The sequence below is a fragment of the Lathamus discolor genome, chromosome Z (genome assembly GCF_037157495.1).
Source record: "Lathamus discolor isolate bLatDis1 chromosome Z, bLatDis1.hap1, whole genome shotgun sequence".
Classification (NCBI taxonomy): Eukaryota; Metazoa; Chordata; class Aves; order Psittaciformes; family Psittacidae; genus Lathamus; species Lathamus discolor.
In genome coordinates this window covers 75,670,742-75,693,742 of record NC_088909.1, presented here as the reverse complement: position 1 = coordinate 75,693,742, position 23,001 = coordinate 75,670,742, and the positions used below count along the sequence as shown (strand labels likewise).

Sequence of the window (23,001 nt, the reverse complement as noted above, 5' to 3'; positions counted from 1 at the left end):
TCTCTTCCTGCAAACCCAGTTTCTCAGATACTCAGAGGAGAGGCAGTGGGTGAAAGGTTATTTCTCAAACATATATGGTTTATACATGTTCCTTTTCTAGGTTGAGTAAAGGTGGTCTGTCCACCTAAGTAAGGCCAGTAGTTAGTGTCTTGCACATCATGACACCAAGTCCCTTTTCATCCCTACACACTAAAAATGCCCAGTCCAGCCTCTCTCATCGACCCTCCTTGGGATCCATCTCCTGAGTTAGAAAGAGAAGAAAAAAAACCCCATTCTGTTTATTTACAGTCCATTAAGATATTACAACAGTCCATACTCAACTGGCAAATATATGTGTAATATCTACCGATGTAGCGCCCGGTTTGATCTAGTCCACTCCCCTTCTATGTGGCAAAATCAAACATTAAGGTTTCTCATGTTTAATTAACTGCAAATCTTTTAACAATCCAAAACTTAACAGACTGATATCCTGATATCTTCTAATGAAAGGTCAGTAGAATATTTTCCTGCTTTGAGAAAATGTCTGATTAGATTTGACTTAGCTGGGTATTAGGACAACTCTGGGGTGCTATAAGCTGAAGATACTATTTATTTCATAACTCAAAGTCATTCATCCAAAAAACAGTTTTTACAAATCTGAAATAGGCTTTTACCCCACTAATCATTCTTCTACTCACTGGGATATTCTCTGAAGCAACATCAGTGCTGCTTCCAGATTTCATCTTTAGCTTCTAAGTGGCATTCCAAGCTGCACTGTTCTGCATTTTTACCAATTTCCCTATTTTTGCATAGCTCTGCTGTGTGTTAATGTGGGGTTTTCTTAGTCACAAAATCTCCTGGTGTTTTTACCAGGAGATTCCAATGGTGTATAAAGATTTATAAAAGCATCTTCAACAAAGATTCTAACTCCATGAAGCAGCTCTATCAAAAGTTTCATGTTAGCAAGCCTCTAATATGTGGGTTTCTTTTTACCACTTTGCCAGTAATGCCAGTCTTGTCTGCACAGGCAAAATTCTTGGAATTTGCCTAGAGCATTATTTGTAAGCCTGCCACCAGAAATAATGTTAGTACCTGTGGAAAGTTTTTGGAGTAAATCTCCAGTTCAAGCAAGACTTTCAACACTGAAGGACCTGAAGGAATTCTCAGATATCCACAGTTTATTTTCAGAAAAAAAGACTCCTCTTCTTATTCATCAAAGATTTTACTTTGGCATCCTCATTTAACTACTCATGCTGATTGGTGGGGGAGGCAGGCATCAGCAAAGAGAAATTTAAATTAAAATGTGCTTTGGGGGTTTTAATTTTTAACTAATCTAACAAGAATAATGAAGTACAAGCACAGAAAAGACTGCTAGGATATTATGGCCATTCAAAGTACTCCTGAGTAGCAGTAAGTCCCCAGTGTACTTGCTGATGTGAAGGGGTACACAATTTCCTGAGCAACAGGAAGACATGTGCATGATTACTTTCATACATTTCCTTCAAGAGAGAAAGAGGTAGTATTGAGTAAATACGCATGCTTGAAAGACAACATAGAGTATCCTCTTAATAAGTAACAGAGGTCTCTTCATTGCAAATTGGCAGCTGAAGCAGGAAATTGCCAAACATACTTTTTTTGCTTGTTATCAGCTTTCCTAAAGGTATATTAGATAGGGGATATAAACCAAGTATCACATCAATGTAGAGTTCTCATTTCCCCTACATTCTTTCTGGAAGATGAACAGAACTGGAGTGCTGGTATGTTCCTGAAAAGACAGGCTGCACTTTCTGATTTACACAGTAGCAGACATAGATCTGCAGTGATGAGAGGAGTCTGAGACACAATGACTCATTTATTGTTATTGCCCTCCATTGGACCATATGATAGATTTAAACTTTGTTTTGAATGCCCTTTCACATAAAATATCACATAGTTACCACAGATACTGGGCTTTTTGACAGTATCCCAGCATGGATGTGGGTCACTGGTCATAACAATGCCCTTTCCTCATCTCTGCTTCAGGCAAATGGTCCTTTCTGTGGATTTGCATTTTTTAACTTCAGTTCTTAATTTGTTAGAGGGGGCTGAGAAAACCTCTCTGAACCTTGGTTGCCTCTGATTGCTGGGTCTGGTCTCAATTTCTGTAGAGAAATGGAAACTTAGCCAACCATATGCATATGGATGATCCTAAAGACAGCAAAAGATAGACATTCTGGGGGAAGACGAGACATGAAGATTTTAGCCATCAAAGCAGGAAGGCGAACAAACCTTTTTCATCAGCATGGTTGAAGTTGGATGTGCTGGAAAACTGAGACAGCTATTAGCAAAAACTATGCTGCCTGCAAATGAGAAAACAGTCAACAAACATTAGTAATCCCAAATGTATATTTATGGAGGGTGTTTTTGAAACAGTTCAGAATTTAGCAAGGAACTACCAAGGTTGCCAGAGAAATAAGCTGAAGTGATGCATTATGCATGAAAAGGGGATCTAGAAGGGAGTTTAGGAGGCCAAAAACAATTCAGAAGAGCAGGAAAGGAACCATCAGACAAATTTTCAGGGAGGCTGAGTTGGACATCATGATACATTCAAGTAGAAAAGGCAGTACATACGCCTCCAGATACAGGAGTTGTGGTTGGAGAAGGAGCTGATAGGAGATGCTGCCTCAGCTGTCAAAGTCTTATCTTTTGTGATGATCTTTTTCAGGTCTTCCAAGTGTTTCCTTTCACTTAACGAATTATCTGGCCACAGCCCACTTAAGCTGCTTCAATTTTTTATTATTATTTGCTGATTGCTATTAACATCTTAGGCATACTCTGGACCATTGCTTAGATGGCATAGGCCCTGCCATGCAGACCTTCACTCTCGAGATTGACAGATTTCAGTGAGTTATCATCAGGAAAGATGCGTAGCAGCTCCAGCCAGCTGAGAGTGCTGCAGCTGCAGCATTACAGGTATGAAACCCCCAGGAAAAACAGAGCCCACAGCAGAAGAGAAGGCTATGAGCCAGAGGCATGCTAGCGTCCTGCAGAGGATAGGTATTGGCATGGCAGTGTGCAGGAGCACCAACACATGAGCGGCAGGCTGCCCTACCCACACCGGCCCATCCTCTGCACATTGTCCCTATGCAGGGTTAGATCACTCTGAGGCGTCTCAGGGGATATGTCCTTTCTCTCTGCTGACTATTCTCCCAGCTCTAGACCTTGTGCCCCTGCTTGGCTCAGCAGGTGACTGGCCTGAGAGCTGTGGAGCTGTGAGCATGCAGAAGAGGGAGGTGGGATGTTCTGGCACGTTGTCTGAGGCAGTCATTGGGGAGATACAGGAGAAAGGCATTTGTGCATGTTGTTTGTGCTAAAAGGGTAGTTTACAGAGGAAAAGGAGCTACTATCAGGGTGTCATGTCAAGTGTGACTTTCAAGGAATTTAGATGTGGGCACCCACCCCATGGGAAAGCCGACAGTTTGCAGAGATGGCAGACCTGGTTGCAGCACACCCACCGCTGGCATGTGCAGTTCCTGCTCCAGCTGGACATATGCCTTGGAAGAGCAACTGTACTGAAGCTGCCAGCACTCCAGAGGAAAACAAGCCTATCTGCAGAATATGTGCTACAACTTGTTGGTCTGAAATGCATGGAAGATTTCAGACATATGAGACTCAGCATCTCTTCAGAATAATTTGCTTTGTACTCCTGCTTCTGCCAGAGCAGATTTGCTCTTAGTTATGTATGAGTGAGTCCTGTTATCTACTCACTCATCAGCCAGAAATCTCAGTGTAGCAAGGGAATTATTATTTGCTCTGTTCCTTTAGAACACCATCCCGTTTGCATTGTCTGAATAATGTATAGTGAACAAAGTCCATAAATTAGATCTTTTCCAGTCTTTTATAGAAGTATGTTGGAATGATAGATTCATAAAATTTAAACAACTTTGTCCAGTCAGAAAGTACAGGTTTATATTAGACCGTCGTGAGACAGGTTAGTTTTACCCTACTGATGATGTGTTGTTTTGCAATAGCGGTCGCTCGAGATTGTCCCAGGAAATGGCAGTCTTGCTCAGAATGTGTGGGTTAAAGCCCATCCTGAATCTTCATTAGCAAAGACAGGCCTTCCTCACAGGAGAAGGAAAACTCCTATCTTCAGATCTAGCCGTGTATGGTCTTCCATCTAAGAGAAGGACACTCTTACAAAACCTATGACCTGCAGACTTTGCTGTCACCGTCCTAGCTAGCTAGGCCGTGGCAGTCAAACCTCAGGTGTAAAGGGTGGGGCCAGTTCCGTGCAAGCTGCACCTCACCTAAAAAATCCACTGCGCAGGCTGGAAGGGCTTACTGACACTTGTCTGTATGCACGGGCGAGGGTCGAAACGGCAGGTGACAAGGTGCATGGGAAGCTGCAGATCTAACCTTGCATGTGGGTGGACCAGCGCATGGGTAGTTCAAGATTGCTCAGGAGATGACAGTCCTGGAGGCAATATAGGCCCACTGCTGAACGAAGTGGGTACCCTGGAGACAGAGGATATAAAGAAGGCAGAGGTGCTGAATGCCTTCTTTGCCTCTGTCTTTACTCCTGCAGACTCTCCCCGAGGGCCCCGGATTTCTATAGCCCCAGAAGGAGTCAGGACAAAGGAGGAGTTTGCTTTGGTAGATGAGGATTGGGTTAGGGATCAGCTATGCAAACTGGACATCTGTAAATCGATGGGTCCGGATGGAATGCACCCACGGGTGCTGAGGGAGCTGGCGGAGGTCATTGCTAGGCCACTTTCCATCATCTTTGGTAAGTCGTGGGAAATGGGCGAGGTGCCTGAGGATTGGCGGATGGCAAAGGTCACACCAATCTATAAGAAGGGCAAGAAGGAGGACCCGGGTAATTATAGACCGGTCAGCCTTACCTCCATCCCTGGAAAGATGATGGAACAACTTATTCTTGACTCCATCACTAGGCATATCAAGGATGAGGGGGTCATTAAGAACAGCCAACATGGTTTTATGAGGGGGAAGTCATGTATGACCAACCTTATAGCCTTCTATGAGGAAGTGACTAGGTGGAGGGATGATGGTAGAGTGGTAGATGTGGTTTTTCTTGATTTCAGTAAGGCATTTGATACTGTCTCCCACAGCATCCTCATAGATAAGCTGAGGAAGTGTGGGCTTGACGATCAAGTAGTGAGGTGGATCGAGAACTGGTTGAAAGGAAGAAGGCAGAGAGTTGTGGTCAATGGCGCAGAATCTAGCTGGAGGTCTGTGACTAGTGGAGTTCCTCAGGGGTCGGTGCTGGGACCGGTGCTGTTTAATATTTTCATCAATGACCTGGATGAGGGAACTGAGTGCACCCTCAGCAAGTTTGCTGATGACACAAAACTGGGAGGAGTGGCTGACACACCAGAGGACTGTGCTGCCATTCAGCGAGACCTGGACAGGCTGGAGAGTTGGGCGGGGAGAAACTTGATGAAATTTAACAAGGGCAAGTGTAGAGTCTTGCATCTGGGGAAGAACAACCCCATGTACCAGTACAGGTTGGGGGTTGACCTGCTGGAAAGTAGTGAACAGGAAAGGGACCTGGGGGTCCTGGTGGATAGGAGGATGACCATGAGCCAGCAATGTGCTCTTGTGGCCAAGAAGGCAAATGGCATCTTAGGGTGCATTAGAAAGGGAGTGGTTAGTAGGTCAAGAGAGGTTCTCCTCCCCCTCTACTCAGCCTTGGTGAGGCCGCATCTGGAATATTGCGTCCAGTTCTGGGCCCCTCTGTTCAAGAAGGACAGGGAATTGCTTGAAGGAGTCCAGCGCAGAGCCACAAAGATGATTAAAGGAGTGGAACATCTCCCTTATGAGGAGAGGCTGAGGGAGCTGGGTCTCTTTAGCTTGCAAAAGAGGAGACTGAGGGGTGACCTCATCAATGTTTACAAATATGTGAAGGGTAGGTGTCAGGATGATGGAGCTAGGCTTTTTTCAGTGATATCCAGTGATAGGACAAGGGGCAATGGGTGTAAACTGGAACATAGGAAGTTCCACGTTAACATCAGGAAGAACTTCTTTACTGTAAGAGTGACAGAGCACTGGAACAGGCTGCCCAGGGGGGTTGTGGAGTCTCCTACACTGGAGATATTCAAGGCCCGCCTGGACAAGTTCCTGTGTGATGTACTGTAGGTTACCCTGCTCTTGCAGGGGGGTTGGACTAGATGATCTTTTTAGGTCCCTTCCAACCCTTGGGATTCTGTGACTCTGTGACTCCCTGACTGCCTAAGCACCATTTTCCAACCAGATTTGCATATCCCACATGCCCTTGGTCATTATGCTTGTAGTAAGCGTGGTCAAAGCTTTCCCAAATCTTCGCTCGCGAAGCCAAGCCATCATCATATCAAAGTAACCTCGAAGATGTTTTCAATGTAATCTCTAAAAGGTTTTTTATATAAGTAACTTAGTCTTGGGGTGGGGTTTTTTTTGGAAAACACATAAAAAAAAAACACACAAGACCAGCTTGGAAAGATGCAGTTGCTGTTAATGGTACAATGACCATCTGCTGTTAGGTTTTATCTTGAAGATGATTTTTAAAGTCATAAATTAAGCCATTTTGTATTATTGTGGAGGTCTTTTTCCTCTCTGTGACTATGGGACTTACGTTGTTAGGGATCATTATCTTGCACTATCAGAATGGCAGCCTTTGGCAGCCCCTCTTATATGCACAAGGACAGCATCAGTAATTCTGTAGATCTCTGTACCATTTACAGAAATGCAGTTTATGTATGCAAAATTCTTTGAGGGTTAAACCTTTCCAATGACAATATTAATCTAGTGCTTTGTAAATGTTATTTAATCTTCATAACAGTGTTTGGATGTGGTATGGTTATTTCCATTGGAATGGCCTCAGATATTATGCATTCTAATGTATGTAGACCTGTGTTATGCATACAGATCATGCTTATTAGAAAGAAAATATTTCTCACCACGATGAGTGAAAAATGTTTTGAAATCTGTTTCTTTCTTAGGCAGTAGATACTTTTATAGTATAATTATTTCATTTCTGAATGTGGTGGTATATTAATCTTTTTTCTGACTGCTGTTCAGCAAGCTGATGAGCTGGAAAATGCAAAAAGATTCAGAATGGAACTTCGACAGCATTAGTTGGAGAGGCAGGGAGGCAGCAGAGATCCCCAAAAGGGTGACCAAAGAAACCTCAGAAAAAGTCCTCTTCCATCTTAAAATACTAGTACACCATTTCTTACACTTCTTGAGGCATTTACCCATCAAGCTAAATCTGAAAAGACTTCTTCATTGGTTATACTCTAAATAACCCAATTGTCTTCTCCAAAGTTTCTGAGTTCCAGAATCACCTCTCCTAGATTTTTGTGGAGACAGGCAGCTCTCTGAAGATGCAAATATGCATACTCATGCAGAGTCCTCCTGTGATTACAGAGGCTGCTAATCTTAGAAGGAATTGTCTAGTCCCCATCACACACTCCCAGGGCTCCAGTGTCTTCCCTTGCTTTAGCTGGAAAATTCCAGTACACTGACCCGGCACTGACTCCTCACTGTGAAAACACAATGGGATCCATTCTGCTATCGTGGACAAGTTATGCACATAAAAACTCTGTTGACTGAAAGGAGAATAGACCCCTTTACCGTTAGCCTGACAAGACTTCTTTGAATGCATACAGTGTTCTTCAGTAAACTGTGCTGAGTATGGCAAATACTTTCTCCCTTCCTTCTCCTTTGCTACTTCCCCCTTGCAGAAATCTGTAGCAGCCTCCTCTATCTGTAGAGCTTCATGTCTCTGTAGCTTGGGTAGGGACACAGTTTGTATTTTCATACAGTTGGAATTCACTCCTTAATGATTCTGCCCACTCGCCCCATCCAAGTCCTCTGTTGCACAGTGGCTTTGATGAAATTGACAGATCAGGTCCTCTGGTGTCATCTATTCGATATTAATAGGTATGCCTGATTGATAACTTAGAGACAACATGGTTAGAGGTACTTTGAGTCAAAATCTATAAAATGTGCAGGCAAAAGATGAAATTCCACACTAGCAATTCAGTGAGACCCTGTTGCTGCCAACAAGTCAAGTGACATCCATCTCACACATAACTGGCATGGTAATGGTTCAGATAATTGCTATGTCTTATCTATGCTATAGCCTTCTATAACCTTTAGATGTTGCATTATTTAGATATAATACCAATAAACACTACAGCAAACCAAGCTAACCAATCACGGCAACACCAAAAAAATCCAACCAACCTCACATGTTACTCTTCTCTCCAGCTCTTTCTTTCTTCCAGAAAAATCCACACAAAGAGGCAGGTTCTGAAGATGAATAAAATTGGACTGGTTTAAGATGGAGAGACAAAAATTAAAGATTTGAACTCTTGCACTGGGATTCTCCAAATTTCTAATCCCAGCCTGTGTAAAAGCAGAAATTTTTATCTGGATGGCAGAAACAACCATAAATAAATTAGGAAAATATAAATAACTTGATATAAAATAAATATAAATAACTTGATCTAGACCTCTTTGAAGCAGATAAAAGTTCTATTGTCTTCAGTGACTTTGCATATAAGCTCCAAGACAGTATTAAGTGTAGATTTTTTTTTTTTTAATGGCAGATAGAAACCTCATAAATTTAAATAATATTTGGACAACTCATTTGGATCACTTCCGGTAAAGAATTGCTTCTCAGTCAAACAGTAATATATTCATAAGTATAAAGGATTAATCAGTGGTTTATTCTTTGAACGACTCAGAAACAGTAGGATAGGACCATAAGCTTTGGTTTAAATGTGATAGCAACTTAGGTAAAGTATCTTGTTTGGGCTCTTTTTTTTATATTGTTTAAAAGAACTTGTATAATGTGATCATTTAGTGTTTACTTTATTATGTATACCTTCTACTCAGAGGGTTGGCATTATTGTTCCTAACAGTGATGGATACAAGCAGATCATGCCCTATGACCTCTACCATCCCCTTCCTCGGTATGTAAAACAGTCAAACAGATGCTAGGATTAACAAATGCATTTTCTTCTTTTTTTCCTCTTCTCTGCTTTTCTGCTTTGCTCTCAAACTAAGTTAACAGATGCTGCTTTTCTCTTGCTCTGAACTCCTGCAGAATAACCTAGAGATGTTCAAGTCCTGACCTGTTACAAATTTTGTTGATGAAAACCGAAACAATATTCTAGCTAAAACAGCAATGCAGACTTATTGAGTGTGTGGTCCCCTTCTTCCTCTCCTCACGCTCCATCCCCACCTCCTCTTTTCTTTCGCACCTTTCCTTTTTCTTTCCTTTACACATTTCTGAGCAGAACTATAACCGTTGACTTTGTAATGAACTATCAGACTTTCTGTCTTGAATTGCTGTTTCTTGCATGCTTACAAATCGTGAGATTTGGGGTTTAGACAGTATCAGTGTTGTGTTCTGATCCTGCAAACCCATGCTAATGCCTTCCCCAGGTGCATTTATCCATTGGCTTAGCTAAGAAATCAGAGATCAGGAATAGGATGAAGGCTTGATTTGTATCATTATCTCACAATTAAAATGCCTTTAATCAGAGAATCATAGAATCATAGGATTGTTACTGTTAGAAGGGACCTTAAGATCATCTATTTTCACCCCCCCTGCTATGGACAGGAGCACCTCACACTAGACCATGTTGCCCAAGTCTCTGTCCAACCTGGCCTTGGACACTGCCAGGGATGGAGCATTTACCATTTCTTTGTGCAACCTGTTCCACGTAAAATTTGAAATTCTCTTGAGAATAGTCTCAAAATAATTACTCTTACAGCAGTGAATGAGAATGGTGCTGATAAAAATGTTTGGTATCTGAAAGATAACAACCTTTCGGTTTTGAAATACCACCTGGACGAGTATTGTGCTGTGTTTCCTTCTGCATTAATTTCTTGTGTCATAGAGGATGAAATCACAGAAATAGCCCCCTAGGCAACTTGTTAGTCTCATCCTAGTGAGGAAACAACCTCCCTCGAACCATGGTGAGGCATCAGTTTGCAGACGCATCATATTTCCCATTCAAGTGCCTGCAGCCAAATCATGGACCCACCTCAAACTATGAGTGAGAACACAAGGAGGAGAGCAGCTTACTTGTCAAGCTTTGCCATTGCCATTCCTGTTCACACCCTTTGTCAGTGATCCATGTCACTTGGATTAGGCTTTTCTCTTCCATAGTTAAGTGCTTATGATTATGTACACGTGGTCATTATTACCAAATACTCACAAGATACACTTAAAAAATGTATCCTTGCATCTAATTACTTTTTTTTTTAAAACACTTTTTTCTGTTCTTTGCTTTTTAAAAAATCACATACATATATTCTAACCTCTAAAAATAAACCTCTGTTAGTAAGGAGTATAGAGGCTAGAATATTAATACAGGCTTTTAACACTCTAGCTTTGAATAAAACAGATTTTATTACAGTTGTGTACAAAGGGCATGTACATTGACAAAAGACAGAGAACAATTTTATATCAAAGAATAATTCAGCAGTACTTAACAGTGGATGGACTGTATTTAAGGAAAAAGCATCCAGAGCTGGCAGCTAGGCAGAGTCTTTTTTTACTACTGAACAAAATCCAAAATAAAGGATCGAAATGCCCTGAGGTATTTGGCTTTCAACAACACTGAAAGAAAAAGAAAAAGATTGTTCCCTGAAAATGATCAAAAGGCTGACACTGTTTCTCAAGCTGTTCTGAATTTTGGTCTCACCCTGTTACAGTTCCCTTACATCCACTCTCTCCTCTGTACTATTCTCCTTTAACACCCCCTCCCCACAGAATCAATTGCTCAGGCTGCAACTGCTGTTGGGACCTCTGCCCCCCTTTTTCCCTCTGCTATTTCACTATTGCTTCCCCACATCTCTTCTGCAAACCTCAGAGGCAGCAGAAACTGAACAGTCTCTGAGGCTGCCATGAGCCAGAGCCAGGGCCAGGTCGGGGGGATAAAAAATATCTTTCCTCTGCACCTGCAGAGCTTAGGCAAAAAAATACAAACAAACAAACAAACAAAAAAAACCCCAAACAAACCAGAGAAGCCCTGGCTGCATTACCTGCATTATGTCTGAGACTGGCACCTAATACCAGGGACAAAGGAGAGCGGCAAACACCATAGAAGGGGAAAACAAATCTGGCAAGACAGCTTTGCAAGATTTCCCTGCTGCAACCTCTCAGCCTTGAATTTTATCACAAAGAGTGAAAGGTATGTTTCAGCAGATACAGCTCTTCTTTTTAATACACCATCAATTCCTTTCACAAATTCTTGGTCAATGTTGCACCTTTCATATCTAGAAAGGACCTGCTTTAAGAGCAGTGCAACAGGTAAACTTCACCTCCCTATCCTACACTTACATAAAGCTTCAGGACCAAACCTGCTTGCCTGCACTTAAGCTGTTTGGTACTGTCAAGGTTGCCTAGGGTATTTGGAAACTTGTCTCAAAGACTCCAGGGAGCCATCACTGTTTATGATAGGGAAAAGCTGGCTCAGGCAGGCTGCAGCCATAACTGCTGTTCATGAGTTTCAGTCTGAGACCTCTTAATTTAGATTTGTGGTAGTGAAAAATCTTAGCTGTATGCTGGGAAACTTGTTCAGCAGAGCCACAGGTAACACACTTGAACTAAAAACATTGCTAAAATTACCCATTTGTGACATAATGTGGCTCGTGCTGGGCACATAATAATGGATATGGCTGGTGTAAATTATGGTTTCACCACTTGTTTGTGATAAGTCATGGAATTAATCAGTGCCTTTACCATTCATAAACAGCAATTAGCATAAGCCATTTCACATTGAGTTTTATGGCACTTCCGGACAGTAGCCAAGTTTGGGTAGTGCTTGCATATACTGGAGCTGATAAGAGAAAGATAGATTGATATGATGAGAAATCAGAGGAAAAAATGAAAAGTTTTCATATCGCTATACAATCTTCGAGATCCAGTAATTGTTACTTAATAAAAATAATTCCTTTAACTGGGAGATAAAAAATCTCACCTTTCACGTTTTTTCCTCTTGCCTGAAAGAGGAAACAAGCAGGTTTTTGTCAAAAACAAACAAACAAACAAACAAAAAAAGATAAACCCCCCACAAAACCAAACAATCAAAAAACCAAACACTTTTTAACAAAAAAAAAAAACAAAAAAAAAACCAAAAAAAAAAAAACCAACCCAAACCAACTTATGAGCAAAATAATTGTTTCAAGCATTATTTCTAATGGTGTTATGAAAGGACATTTGGTTTGGGGGAAAAAAAAAACAAACAAACAAAACCACACAACAAAAAAAACCACCAACAACAACAAAAACTACAAAAAAGATTTTGTGGAATATTTTTAGGAAGATAGAACATGCATTTTTATACCATCAGACCATGAAGCATGCACAGGATTACAATGGTCCCAGATCCTCTCTGTGTCAATGGCTCAAAAATAAGGGAGGAAATACCAGACTACTTTATGTGGACAGACATGTACACTTGTAGAACAATACATACATTATTGTATATGCATCACTGTAAAAAAGGATTATTCTCATAAGTATGCATACCTTCTCAGAAAATGCACATTGTTGTGTGGGTTTGTTATTACAATCTCAAATGGCATTAGTAAAGAAAAGATGGTTTCTCAGTCCACCTCACTGCCTCAACTGTAAGGAAACAAGGTCCATGTAATTTATCCATTAGAGGCCACACATCCCATCAGTATTGTCATGTCTTCTTTTTGGTAATTTTCTCCAATATTTTTTTTTCCTCAACTAACTCAGTTGTTCCCCTGGAAAGAAACACTACTGTTTCCCCGTATATTCATGCAAAAGGAGCATCAACTTCACAGCACACTGAGTTTCCACTGATTCATGTCAAAGACTCCTCAGAAAATGACAAATTGTGAAGATATGAAAATCTCAATTAAAGAAAAAAAAGAATGAAGTTAAAAGTATTTAGAATTTCTGTGGTCATAGTCACTGAGTTAGTGGGAGAGAGATACCATATTACTAATCTGCAACTTAAAGATAGCAGCCATGAGAGTGTTTTGCTGTTATGGCCACTTATGAAAATACATGTATGATTAAATTTTACTGACATTAATCAGAAAAAATCCCTCCTGCAGACAGCAGTTTATACATTTGTGGGGTGCGGGTGGAGGTGGAGGCAGCAGGTATTCCTTTTCCTGACACCTCTTTGTTTTCCCAGATGGGAAAGTACACCCTGGACTGCCTGTTCCTCATCCTGTGGAGGGGGCATTCAAAGCCGCAGTGTCTCATGTGTGGAAGAAGACATTCAGGGGCATATCAGCCCTGTGGAAGAATGGAAATGCATGTACACTCCAAAGATGCCTGTTGTCCAACCTTGCAATATATTCGATTGCCCAAAATGGCTTGCTCAGGAATGGTCTCCGGTAATCAACTTAGATTTGTTGGTTTTATATTCAACACAGTAGGAATATGTCTTAACTTACAGTTTACTGAGCTTGTGGAAGTACGAACATTCACTACTTTCATTCCTTATTACTGTAACCTCTGTTTTAAATTAGGCAATTTGTCTAACTGCAAAGTAAATACTCAGGAATAATATAGTAGTCAGATTAACTTGATTAAGGAGAATGATGCAAAAAGAAAACAGATCTGTAATGTTAATTAGTGACTTTCTACTAAGAACAATCTGGGAACATAAATGACATGCGCAAAACAAAATCAGTAAGCATGTAATGGTGTATATTTATTACAGCTTTTCAGCCCTAAATTGAATATCGTGAATTGCTGAGAAACTTCTATAAATACATAAAGCCATAAATGGCTCTGATGTTTTATGGTTATAGTTGTCTGTTCATAACTCATCTTTCCTTTTGCACAAAAGTAGATGCCTTTGAGATGTCTGTCTACAAAAGTAGAAAAGTACTTTGATTTTGTACATAAAGACGTAATCTTCTATGTCGTTTCTTAACCACCACAGTTTCTCAGCAAATAAAATGGGTTTTAAAAGCTAAGTTAGCTCACCCACAGGTGAGGGTTTTTTGACTGATTGCAAAGTGTTTAATAATTTCCGGATAAAAGCCACTAAGGGCAAGTAATATTGGTAGTATCTACAGCCCTCCTCGCTGGTTCGTAGTTTTGAATCCTGTATAGGCGATCACTTCTGAAACAAAATGTATAGGAGAGATGGTGGGGGCTGAATTTATGTACCTTACAAAAACCACCACCACCAACAACAACAACAACAACAAAACTTAAGAAATTGTCTGGGGGAAGAAATCCCAGTTTCCCATTCTGTTTGGTGCCATGTTCCAAAATAGACAAGCATCTCCCCTGTTAACCCATAAGCCCAAGTACTTTGTCCAAGCAAAGCAAAGTGGTTCCAGATGAAACTGACAGGGTGTTACTGAGCATATTCAATATGGGACAGATGGCCACAAGCCAAGCACCAATGCTGCAAGAGTAACAGTGAAAAAGAAATGCAGCAGCAAAATGTCCAAACCAAGTTAATGTGCAGAGCAAAAAGGCAAAACTTTCTGACAATTTCATACTGTATCTATCGCTACCAAATACCATGAATAGTTTATATTCAAGGTTGGTTGTTTCTGCCTCATGTTTTGGTCTTTGATACACACATATTTCTATATGCATATTCCCTTTTATTTATCACTCCTGTGAGATATCACACACACATTTTGTTTCAACTTTTTTTTTTCTCCCCAGTGCACCGTGACCTGTGGACAAGGCCTCCGATACCGTGTAGTCCTTTGCATTGATCACAGGGGGATGCATACAGGAGGCTGTACTCCTAAAACAAAGCCACACATAAAAGAAGAATGCATTGTACCTACTCCTTGCTACAAACCCAAAGGTAATGAGGCAAATGGGTTCTCATAAATTTTTCAGAGCTCCTCCAGGTTGAGCAGTTGGGGCTTTTTTTGTTGCTGGTAGCACTGTTTCCACCTGCACTAAGTTGTGAACTTGCACCTTTATGGCCTGCCATTCCTATTCCAGTTTGCCTGCTAGCAACTTGAAGTGAATGCTGGCCCTTTCCTGTTTCTTGCAAGTTCTAGATTTCTCCCTGGTAATTTGTGGTTCAGCAGACCAAGAAATATAAATGTAAATTTGACCATAGTGTAAGCAGGTTTGACCTCACTGACTGTGTCTGGGCTAAATTTACCCTGTATTTTAAAAGGAATCAAATACATTAGTAACATTTATGGTAGATAAATGTAACCATAATTTTAAAGTACCTTTTCTTAACTTTGAGCTAGAAACAAGTCAGAAACAGGCATTGTATGTCCCAACATGAAGTTCCTCTTACTAGCAAGGCTGCAAAATTTGACAGACTGCTAGACTTGAAGCATCTTATTGCAAGAAGTACTCACAATTTGTATAAAAATGCTTTTTGACTTGGGCCTCAGAAAGTAATACTGGGGTAAATCCCCCATGTTTTGTTGAGAAGGAGAAAATACATCTGCAGCTGTTTGGAGGTTCTTATGCAATGGTAGCAGAAGTCCTGGAGACTGGATTGGACTAATGGGCAGTGGCCAGGTGCATAAGACACAGGTTTTTGACTGTTTCTACAGGTATATAAGCATGCATACGTTTGTGCATATATACAGTTCTATTGATAGAACTGATAGAACTGTGTCCATGTACTAAGTTATAGAAACTTCTGGGATACAGCAATAAAGATGAACTTAATTTCTCTAAACTAGAGATTTAAACCCCACAATAAGAAGAAATAAATTCCTTTTTAAAAATGAATTGCTATCCTGATACATATTAAGAACAGTTATAATGAAACCTTGTGAAATAAGAGTGACCTGTGACCTTGAGCTGATCCAAGATGTAACAGTGAAATTTGGAATTTTAATTTCTCCACTTAGTGGCTGGTGATGGGCACCCTTGCCAAGTTTCAAGATTTTAGTTTATCTGGACCATGAGAATTTACTTTGTCTGCCAGCCACCAAAGTGGTGAAACCCAGACACAGGTCCTCTGGGGAGGAATGGGTATGTTTGCACTGTATTTTGCTGTCCAACATGAGCTCACTCAGTCCACCTTCCAAGATTTAAAACAAAAAAAAAGGGTCATGTGGCTGTGTTAGCATGACTGAGCCTCCTACAGAGATTCAGTGGATTTAGGCTCAGTCAGTCAGCTTCCCTTATGGGACTTCATCTGTTGACAGTGTTCAGAGCACAGGTAAAGCAAGATCCTATCTGCCTGCAACATACAGTGTGAGCAAAATGTAGTAAGCCACCAAAAAAATCACATGTTGCAAACCTGCAACTAACTTCTGACTGGGGAACCTGAGAAGGGTGCAAGACCAGCTAGAAAATCTTTGCTTGCTTGCATCTGTCAAGAAGTCTTTTCCAATGGGGCCCGTCCGCGAACAAAGTAAATTGCTATTAGCTGGAAGCCCACCCTTGCAAGAGAGTGGTACCTTTACTCTCAATAACCTCTTGTGCTGCCCTTTGCAGTACATACATGATTATTTTCTTATTGTGCATAATTATTTATTTATTAATTTTTTTCCACATGGGATTGAAAGTCCTACATAAAACATACTGATTTGCTTGGGTTTAATTTTACTCCTCATCCTGGTTCTGTAATACTCTCGCAGTTTTCCCTTCATAATGCGAGTGGTAGTGTTCAAGGACCCATGTGCCTGAAAGCTGAGTCATACTTTCAGAAGTGAGTTGAACCAAAGGATGTCCAGAGGTCTCTTCCAATCCAAATTGTTCTGTTCATGTGCTGGAATTTTGTCCTTTTTATTTCACAAATCTAGAGTTAGAAATTTCTAGCACTAGGGGTAGCAAAGTGTATCTCCCCTACAGAATGCTTGAAACTTAGTCTGCTTTTTTCTTTCTGGAGCTGGATTAACAGGAAGCAGAAGACAATCTTCCAAGCTGACTGAAGCTGCAAGACCAAAAATGTGAATTCTCTCTTCTTTTAATACACTGTGCTAAACAGAACTAGAATGCAAACAGCTCGTTTGATTTGTTTCATTTTACTTTATTTGAGCACTGAAGCACTTTATTGTACACTAATAGTGAGAAAACATAGGATAGCCCTGGATTAAGTAGTGATTTTCAATTTTAATAGAGAAGGTGTATTCATCTAATACAAGTTTCTGTATAATAAACAATTTACATATTTTTACTGGAACTGTTTTATAAAAGGAGAGATTTCACTTTAATCTCCAAAGGTAAAAATTCCTCCTTAGTTTATATTAAGAGTGCTTTATTTTAATCTTTTTTTTTTTTTTTGTGACACAGCACACTGCACAACATCAACATTTTTAATCCTCTAACAAATTTTACAGTGTAGATAATAATTAACTACACCTCTAAAAAAGCAAAGTTATTAAAATAGTCACATAACAGGCAATGGTGCACAAGAGCTTTTGCTTTTTACAAGCACTTGCATCCAAGCAAAAAAGCACAGAAGTAAGATTTGGCTTTCTAAAACCTATAAAACAAGCTGCAGAACATAGAAATAGAAATATCTTCTGCATATTTTGGATAACAAATGAAGAAAAAATTAAACTAATAGCTATGCTGGCAAATATTATTATTGTATTGCTGGCACTAATAAATATGTCAAAATAAGAGCTTGGCAAGCTATTTCTGAGAGAGAGACATAGTAATTCTATTACTGCCCCTTTTTCCTAGTTAATAACTTGCTCCAAGAAAATTTGCTTCACTAAAGTTGCAGTAGCTGTGAAACCAAGTTGTAAGCTGTTGTTCCTCTACGATACAACTGACAGATGGGAAATTTTGTGTCCATATGTGAAATGTTTACTGTTGTGCACAACAGCCATAGAAACCTCCAACTATTGTGAGCAGCATTAATCTGCTCCTGTTGGCGAGTACAAATCCACGGATTACATAAACCCAAAAGGCTTAGGTGATTTGTGAGTGGCAAATAGATCTGGCCCTGGTTCTTCTCAGTAGTCTGAGTCTCATCCCCTTTTATTTGTGTTTTTTCCCCTGATTCTAGCCTGGAACATTTTGTTGAAATGCAGAGCTCCTTCTCAAATTATAGTGCCAAATTTGCTCTCACTTTATACCCCTGTAGAGCTAAAACAGCCCCACTGCCTTCAGCACAAATACTATACTTTGACACTGCATGAAAGGAGAGTTTGGCTCGTGTAGCCGCATGGCCCTGCACTCCCCAGAGCAGAGCAGCTCATTATGCTGCATGCACATCCTGGAAGAGAAGAAAAGCAGCTCTACTGTTTTCCATCAGAAATGACATAAAAAGTATCAAGCTCATTCTTTTAAATCCACATAGCTGATGAACTGATAAAGTTGAAAAGCATAGCTGGGCCATTTTTTTACAGTTTCTCTGTTCTGTGGTATCATTCATCAAATCAGGGTTTTATTCCTTTTGTAGTCTATCAAAACCAAGCTTGATGTGTCTTCTGAAGTTCTAAAATTTAAGGGTAAACACAGGGATTTTATACATTTTGCCTTTGCAGGGTCAGTGGAGGCCTGTTACACTTGGAAGGCTCCCTACAAAAAATTCTTTCCAAAGTAACTACTTTTACAGCTCAGTTGTATAGTCTGAAAAGTGATTTAATTTTCCTTTCTGACTTAATAAGCCCTTATAGCTGCAACAGTGAACTATGTGATCATATAACCTTGTAAGCATTATACTCCAGGTGACAAAGACTAGACTCTTCTTCTCTCTCCTGCTCTCTTTTCTCTTTGTTCTTTATGCTCAGCCTCCACGTGGATGAAGGCACATGTTCATCACAGAGAGACGGGAGGCTGGCATATATAGCAGCATTATTGCATGCTTGCAACTTTCACACGCTTGTGTTTGTTCCATAGAGAAACTTCCTGTGGAAGCAAAGTTGCCGTGGTACAAGCAGGCTCAAGAACTGGAGGAAGGAGCAGTGGTGTCTGAAGAACCATCGTAAGTCTTAAAAATTTGCTTCTATCAGGTTCTCATGGTGTGGTGATCTGTGGCTTGTGCCAAACTGAAACAGTCTCTTGAAATTTCATTTGGCTTTTTTTATTTAGAGTGTAAAGGCTAAACCAAGGCCCGTGGAAATCAGTGAGCTTAAATCTGTTACTTTTAGGTACGAAGAGACAGAATTCAAGAGGGAAAATGCAGATTTAATTTGAGCAAATATATGCATGTTTAAGGTCATTTACAATAATATTATAGTGACAGTCTGTCTACCTACATAGCTATATGCTCGCCAATACCCCTGTAGCTCCACAGCTCAGCACATTTATTTATTCTTCCAATACCCCTGTGAAGAAAGAGGTAAAATACAGGGCAGACAGGATGATTTCCCTTCTCTGCCCCCAGCAAATATGTAGTAGCAGCAAATAAAATTAACTTTTGCAGAAAATAAACTAGAAACCTCAGTCCTATGGTTTGGATTGCCTTATTATCACCTACCTCATCATTTCAGGGATTTTCTCCTCCCTGCTTTTCTAGTTACCTCATGGTCTTTGCCTAGGCACCTTTTCAAGATCTCACTCAGCACCTTGTACCCCCTTAGTAGCTTTTCCTCCTGCTGCAGACCCTCTTGGACAGCAGGTTGGCCTGCACACACACGTTGACACTTCCCTCGCATTTGAGCTGTCTAAAATGATGGGAATTGTGTATTTTCCTCTTAAATAAATAAAATTATTTCATCCCTTAACTCTAAGTTTTCTCTTTCCTATTCATTTGTATTCTGTTTTGTGAAGAAATTACCACTGAGATAGAAAGAGGCATAAAATAGTTACAGGTAATGATGACAAAAGAAGTATTACAATAAAAAGCTAGAAAAGAGCACTTCCACTTGGAGTTTGATACCTGGCATTTCAATATATCAGTAAGAAAATCTGACTGCATGAATCTGGCCTGGTGTAGTCAGGTTCTTCACACAGTCCCATTGAAAATACAGCTTAGCAGTTTCTACTCATGCTCCATTTATTCAATAGCAGGACTGTAGAAGAAGGTAAAAAAAAATAACTGGTTTTAAAACACCCTCAGAATTTCATTCAGAGTTGAGTTTTATTGTCATTTATGGATAATTAGTCTTCCTTAGCCTAATAAAATTGCAATGGAAAGGAAGCTGCAGTAAAAGTGGTGCACCATACATACCTGTAGCAATAAGACTGAGAAACTAAAAATAGTATTATCGTTATGTTTTGATTTTTTTTTTTATTCTGGAACTGTGATAAATACACGCTGTAATTATAATCTCTGTACAGAGCTTTAACCAGTATCCATTTCATCATGGCTAAGCATACAGCATCTTTCATTGCGACTACAGCTGTGTATTGGACTAAAAGCACTGTTAATTATGACATATAACTGAAGGTTTGGCATGGTTAATTTGAGTTTAAGTAATTTGAAACTGGAACATTGAAATAGAGCTACAGACATATATAATAAAGCTCTGAAAATAAAAATTATTTTAATCCAGGTGACATACATATACATAAACACATACAGACATGTATACACGCACATTTATACACACATATACAAATGCACAGATTCATATATGTGTATATATATACTTGTAGAGACATAGCATCTAATATGGGCTGTTTGACTGTTTCCAGTGTTCCATAGATTTGGTAAGGTCATTCATTCATTCAGAGTCAAAGCCTAGAAAATTCAGTATTTGTGAACATACTAATTTTTGGTGTGTAAATGTGGTTTATTTTCTTATGATTTTCTTCTTGAGACTACTGATCCACTTATCTATACATGTATTTATCAAACAGTAGGTAAACCCTGTAAGCATACATAAATTAAGATGTATTAGCAGGAAGTTTATTGAAAGGGATCGTACTGATAATGTGGTCATTGGAACAATTTGCTACACAAGACAGTTTTTTGATAAATTTTGTCAACAATGTTGACAATACTGTAGAAAAAGGATATAGTAATATGCATATGTATATGAATATAGGTAGCTTTCAATTTTAACAAAAAGGGGTTTGTAGAGAATAGGCATAACAAGCAGGGAAAGAAGAGGCTTTTATTTATCATTATGTGTATCTTAATAAAATATTCTGGAAAACCTTATGGGTATATTACTTGCAATATTAAAACAGACACTGAGAGACATAAAACGAAAGGTATTTAAGAATCTTTAAATGTTTTTAGTGTATGTATGACACCTCCTTACTTTATAGTTCACTGCTCTGTTGCAAAAAAGTCCCTGTTCTACAAAGACTTCCTCATCTTTTTAACCCATTTCATACAACATTTCAGTGATACCAGTGGGGTACTAACATATCAGTTATATGTGTCTGACATCTAGTTGGACACAGTCCGGACTAGATTCCTTCTGCCATAAGGTGACATTTTATACAATTTTTTTTCTCTCTCTGTGAAGCACAGCTCTGGGAACATGTATAATTGTAATTTTAGGCTAATGAGAAATCAGCATGACATTAAATTCAAGTATAGGTTTTTATATGTGTTGACTAAAAGCTGAAATAAAGGGCACAAAGTCAAAATCTTTATGCAAACTTTCTCGGAGCTCAGAGATATCCATACCTTGTGTTTAGATTCAGATGATTTTAGTGATAAGGCATGAGACAGAAAGACGAAACAAAAACTTAGAAAACTTGTGCTGAAAAAGCCATCCATGCACTCCCTATCTATAAATTGTAATAGCCATCTGCATATTGTTCCAGAATATCTAATCTGTTGACAGTGACTTAAGAAGTGAACTTCCACATAAAATTGCTTCTGGTGCCTCACTATTAATAGTGGTTTTCAGTACTGTCTATCTTTAAATAGTTACTCATTTTAGGTCCTGGTTATTTGATTGTTTATGTCATTACATACAGGTTTTTTGTAAAAAAGGAGACAGAACAGTCAGAACTCACCAATATACAATCAACAATCAACTTTGATGCCGGTTTTAGACTATCGTTTGTCTGTGTAGGGATTTTGAATACACCAACTATTTAAAAAGCAGGTATATTACATAATAATGCACCTTTTAGTCTGTGTTTCTGCACCTCTGCAGACTCAATTTAATATTCCATGGCCTACCATTCTGGGAGATGTCAAGCTATCACCCACACATTTTGGCTGATGAATAATCAGTCCAGAGTGTAGGTACATGCTGAATTGAAGGTTGGAACAGCTTTTAAGTGTTGGATCAAGCACTAGTAGGTGTAAGACAGTGTGTGATGTGGTCAGCTATTTTGCTGACTGTTAATTGTAGTAACTAGAACATGACCATCAATTTCCTACTGTCTTACACCTACATGTGGTGTAGAATTTTCCTGGGTTCAACAGTAGCAGTCATTTTTCTCCTTCTTAGTAGCTGGTGCAGCGCTGTGATTTTTACTGTCAGCCTGGGAACAGCGCTGGTAACACCGATGTTTTCAGTTGTTGCTCAGTAACGGTTACTCTGACCAAGGACTTTCTGAGTTTCTGCCAGGGAGGAGGGGAAGCTGGGAGGAAGCAGAGACAGGACACCTGACCCAAACTAGCCGAAGAGGTATTCCCTACCACAGCACCTCATTCCCAGTATATAAACTGGGGGCAGTCACCCGGAAGGGCTAGATCACTGCTCAGGTCGGGCTGGGTGTACATTTTCTGCTGTCCTTCTCTAAGCTTATTCTTGAGTGGAAGTTTAAAAGCTAAAGCTGAGAGTTTTCAGCAGATTTCTTCCATGCATTGAATTCTCACATTTGTGAATCTCTGCATTGCTGTCTTGTGACTTCTGTGAATTTCTGTTGAATGCAATTTTCATTATGAAATTGCGTACTATGAGTTATAAAGTTACACTTATTGTCCTTCTACGTGTAATTTGTGATCATTTTCTAACGTGTGCTGCTACAGCAGCAGATGCCTCGTTTTTATTGCGTCTGCATGTACTGCCTTCCATTATTTATTTCTTCAAGAATTTCAAAAGGAAGTAAGTCTTACAGTTCAATTTTGACTGTATATGTCTATCTGTCAGTTGCCTTCCTCTTCTCTTAGTTATGTCTGAATTTATTCCAATTAACTGAATTTGACCGAAGTATAAAGTTATCCCAGAGAATTTTACCTCTCTGTCAAATTTCATTGATATTCACCAGGA

General features: G+C 39.7%; 1 protein-coding gene across 8 annotated transcripts in view; it reads left to right on the top strand.

Moving 5' to 3' along the window:
• ADAMTSL1 (ADAMTS like 1) overlaps window positions 1-23,001 on the top strand; it is a 176,316-nt gene that overhangs the window by 75,735 nt on the left and 77,580 nt on the right. For all 8 annotated transcript variants that reach the window (XR_010608771.1, XM_065662870.1, XM_065662869.1 and 5 more), the window contains 4 exons: window positions 8,886-8,936; window positions 13,152-13,356; window positions 14,654-14,801; window positions 18,773-18,857. Coding sequence is in view for 7 of the 8 variants with exons in the window: in XM_065662870.1 (XP_065518942.1) it covers window positions 8,886-8,936; window positions 13,152-13,356; window positions 14,654-14,801; window positions 18,773-18,857 (489 nt within the window). In the remaining variant the exon portion in view is untranslated. The remainder of the gene's footprint in view (window positions 1-8,885; window positions 8,937-13,151; window positions 13,357-14,653; window positions 14,802-18,772; window positions 18,858-23,001) is intronic.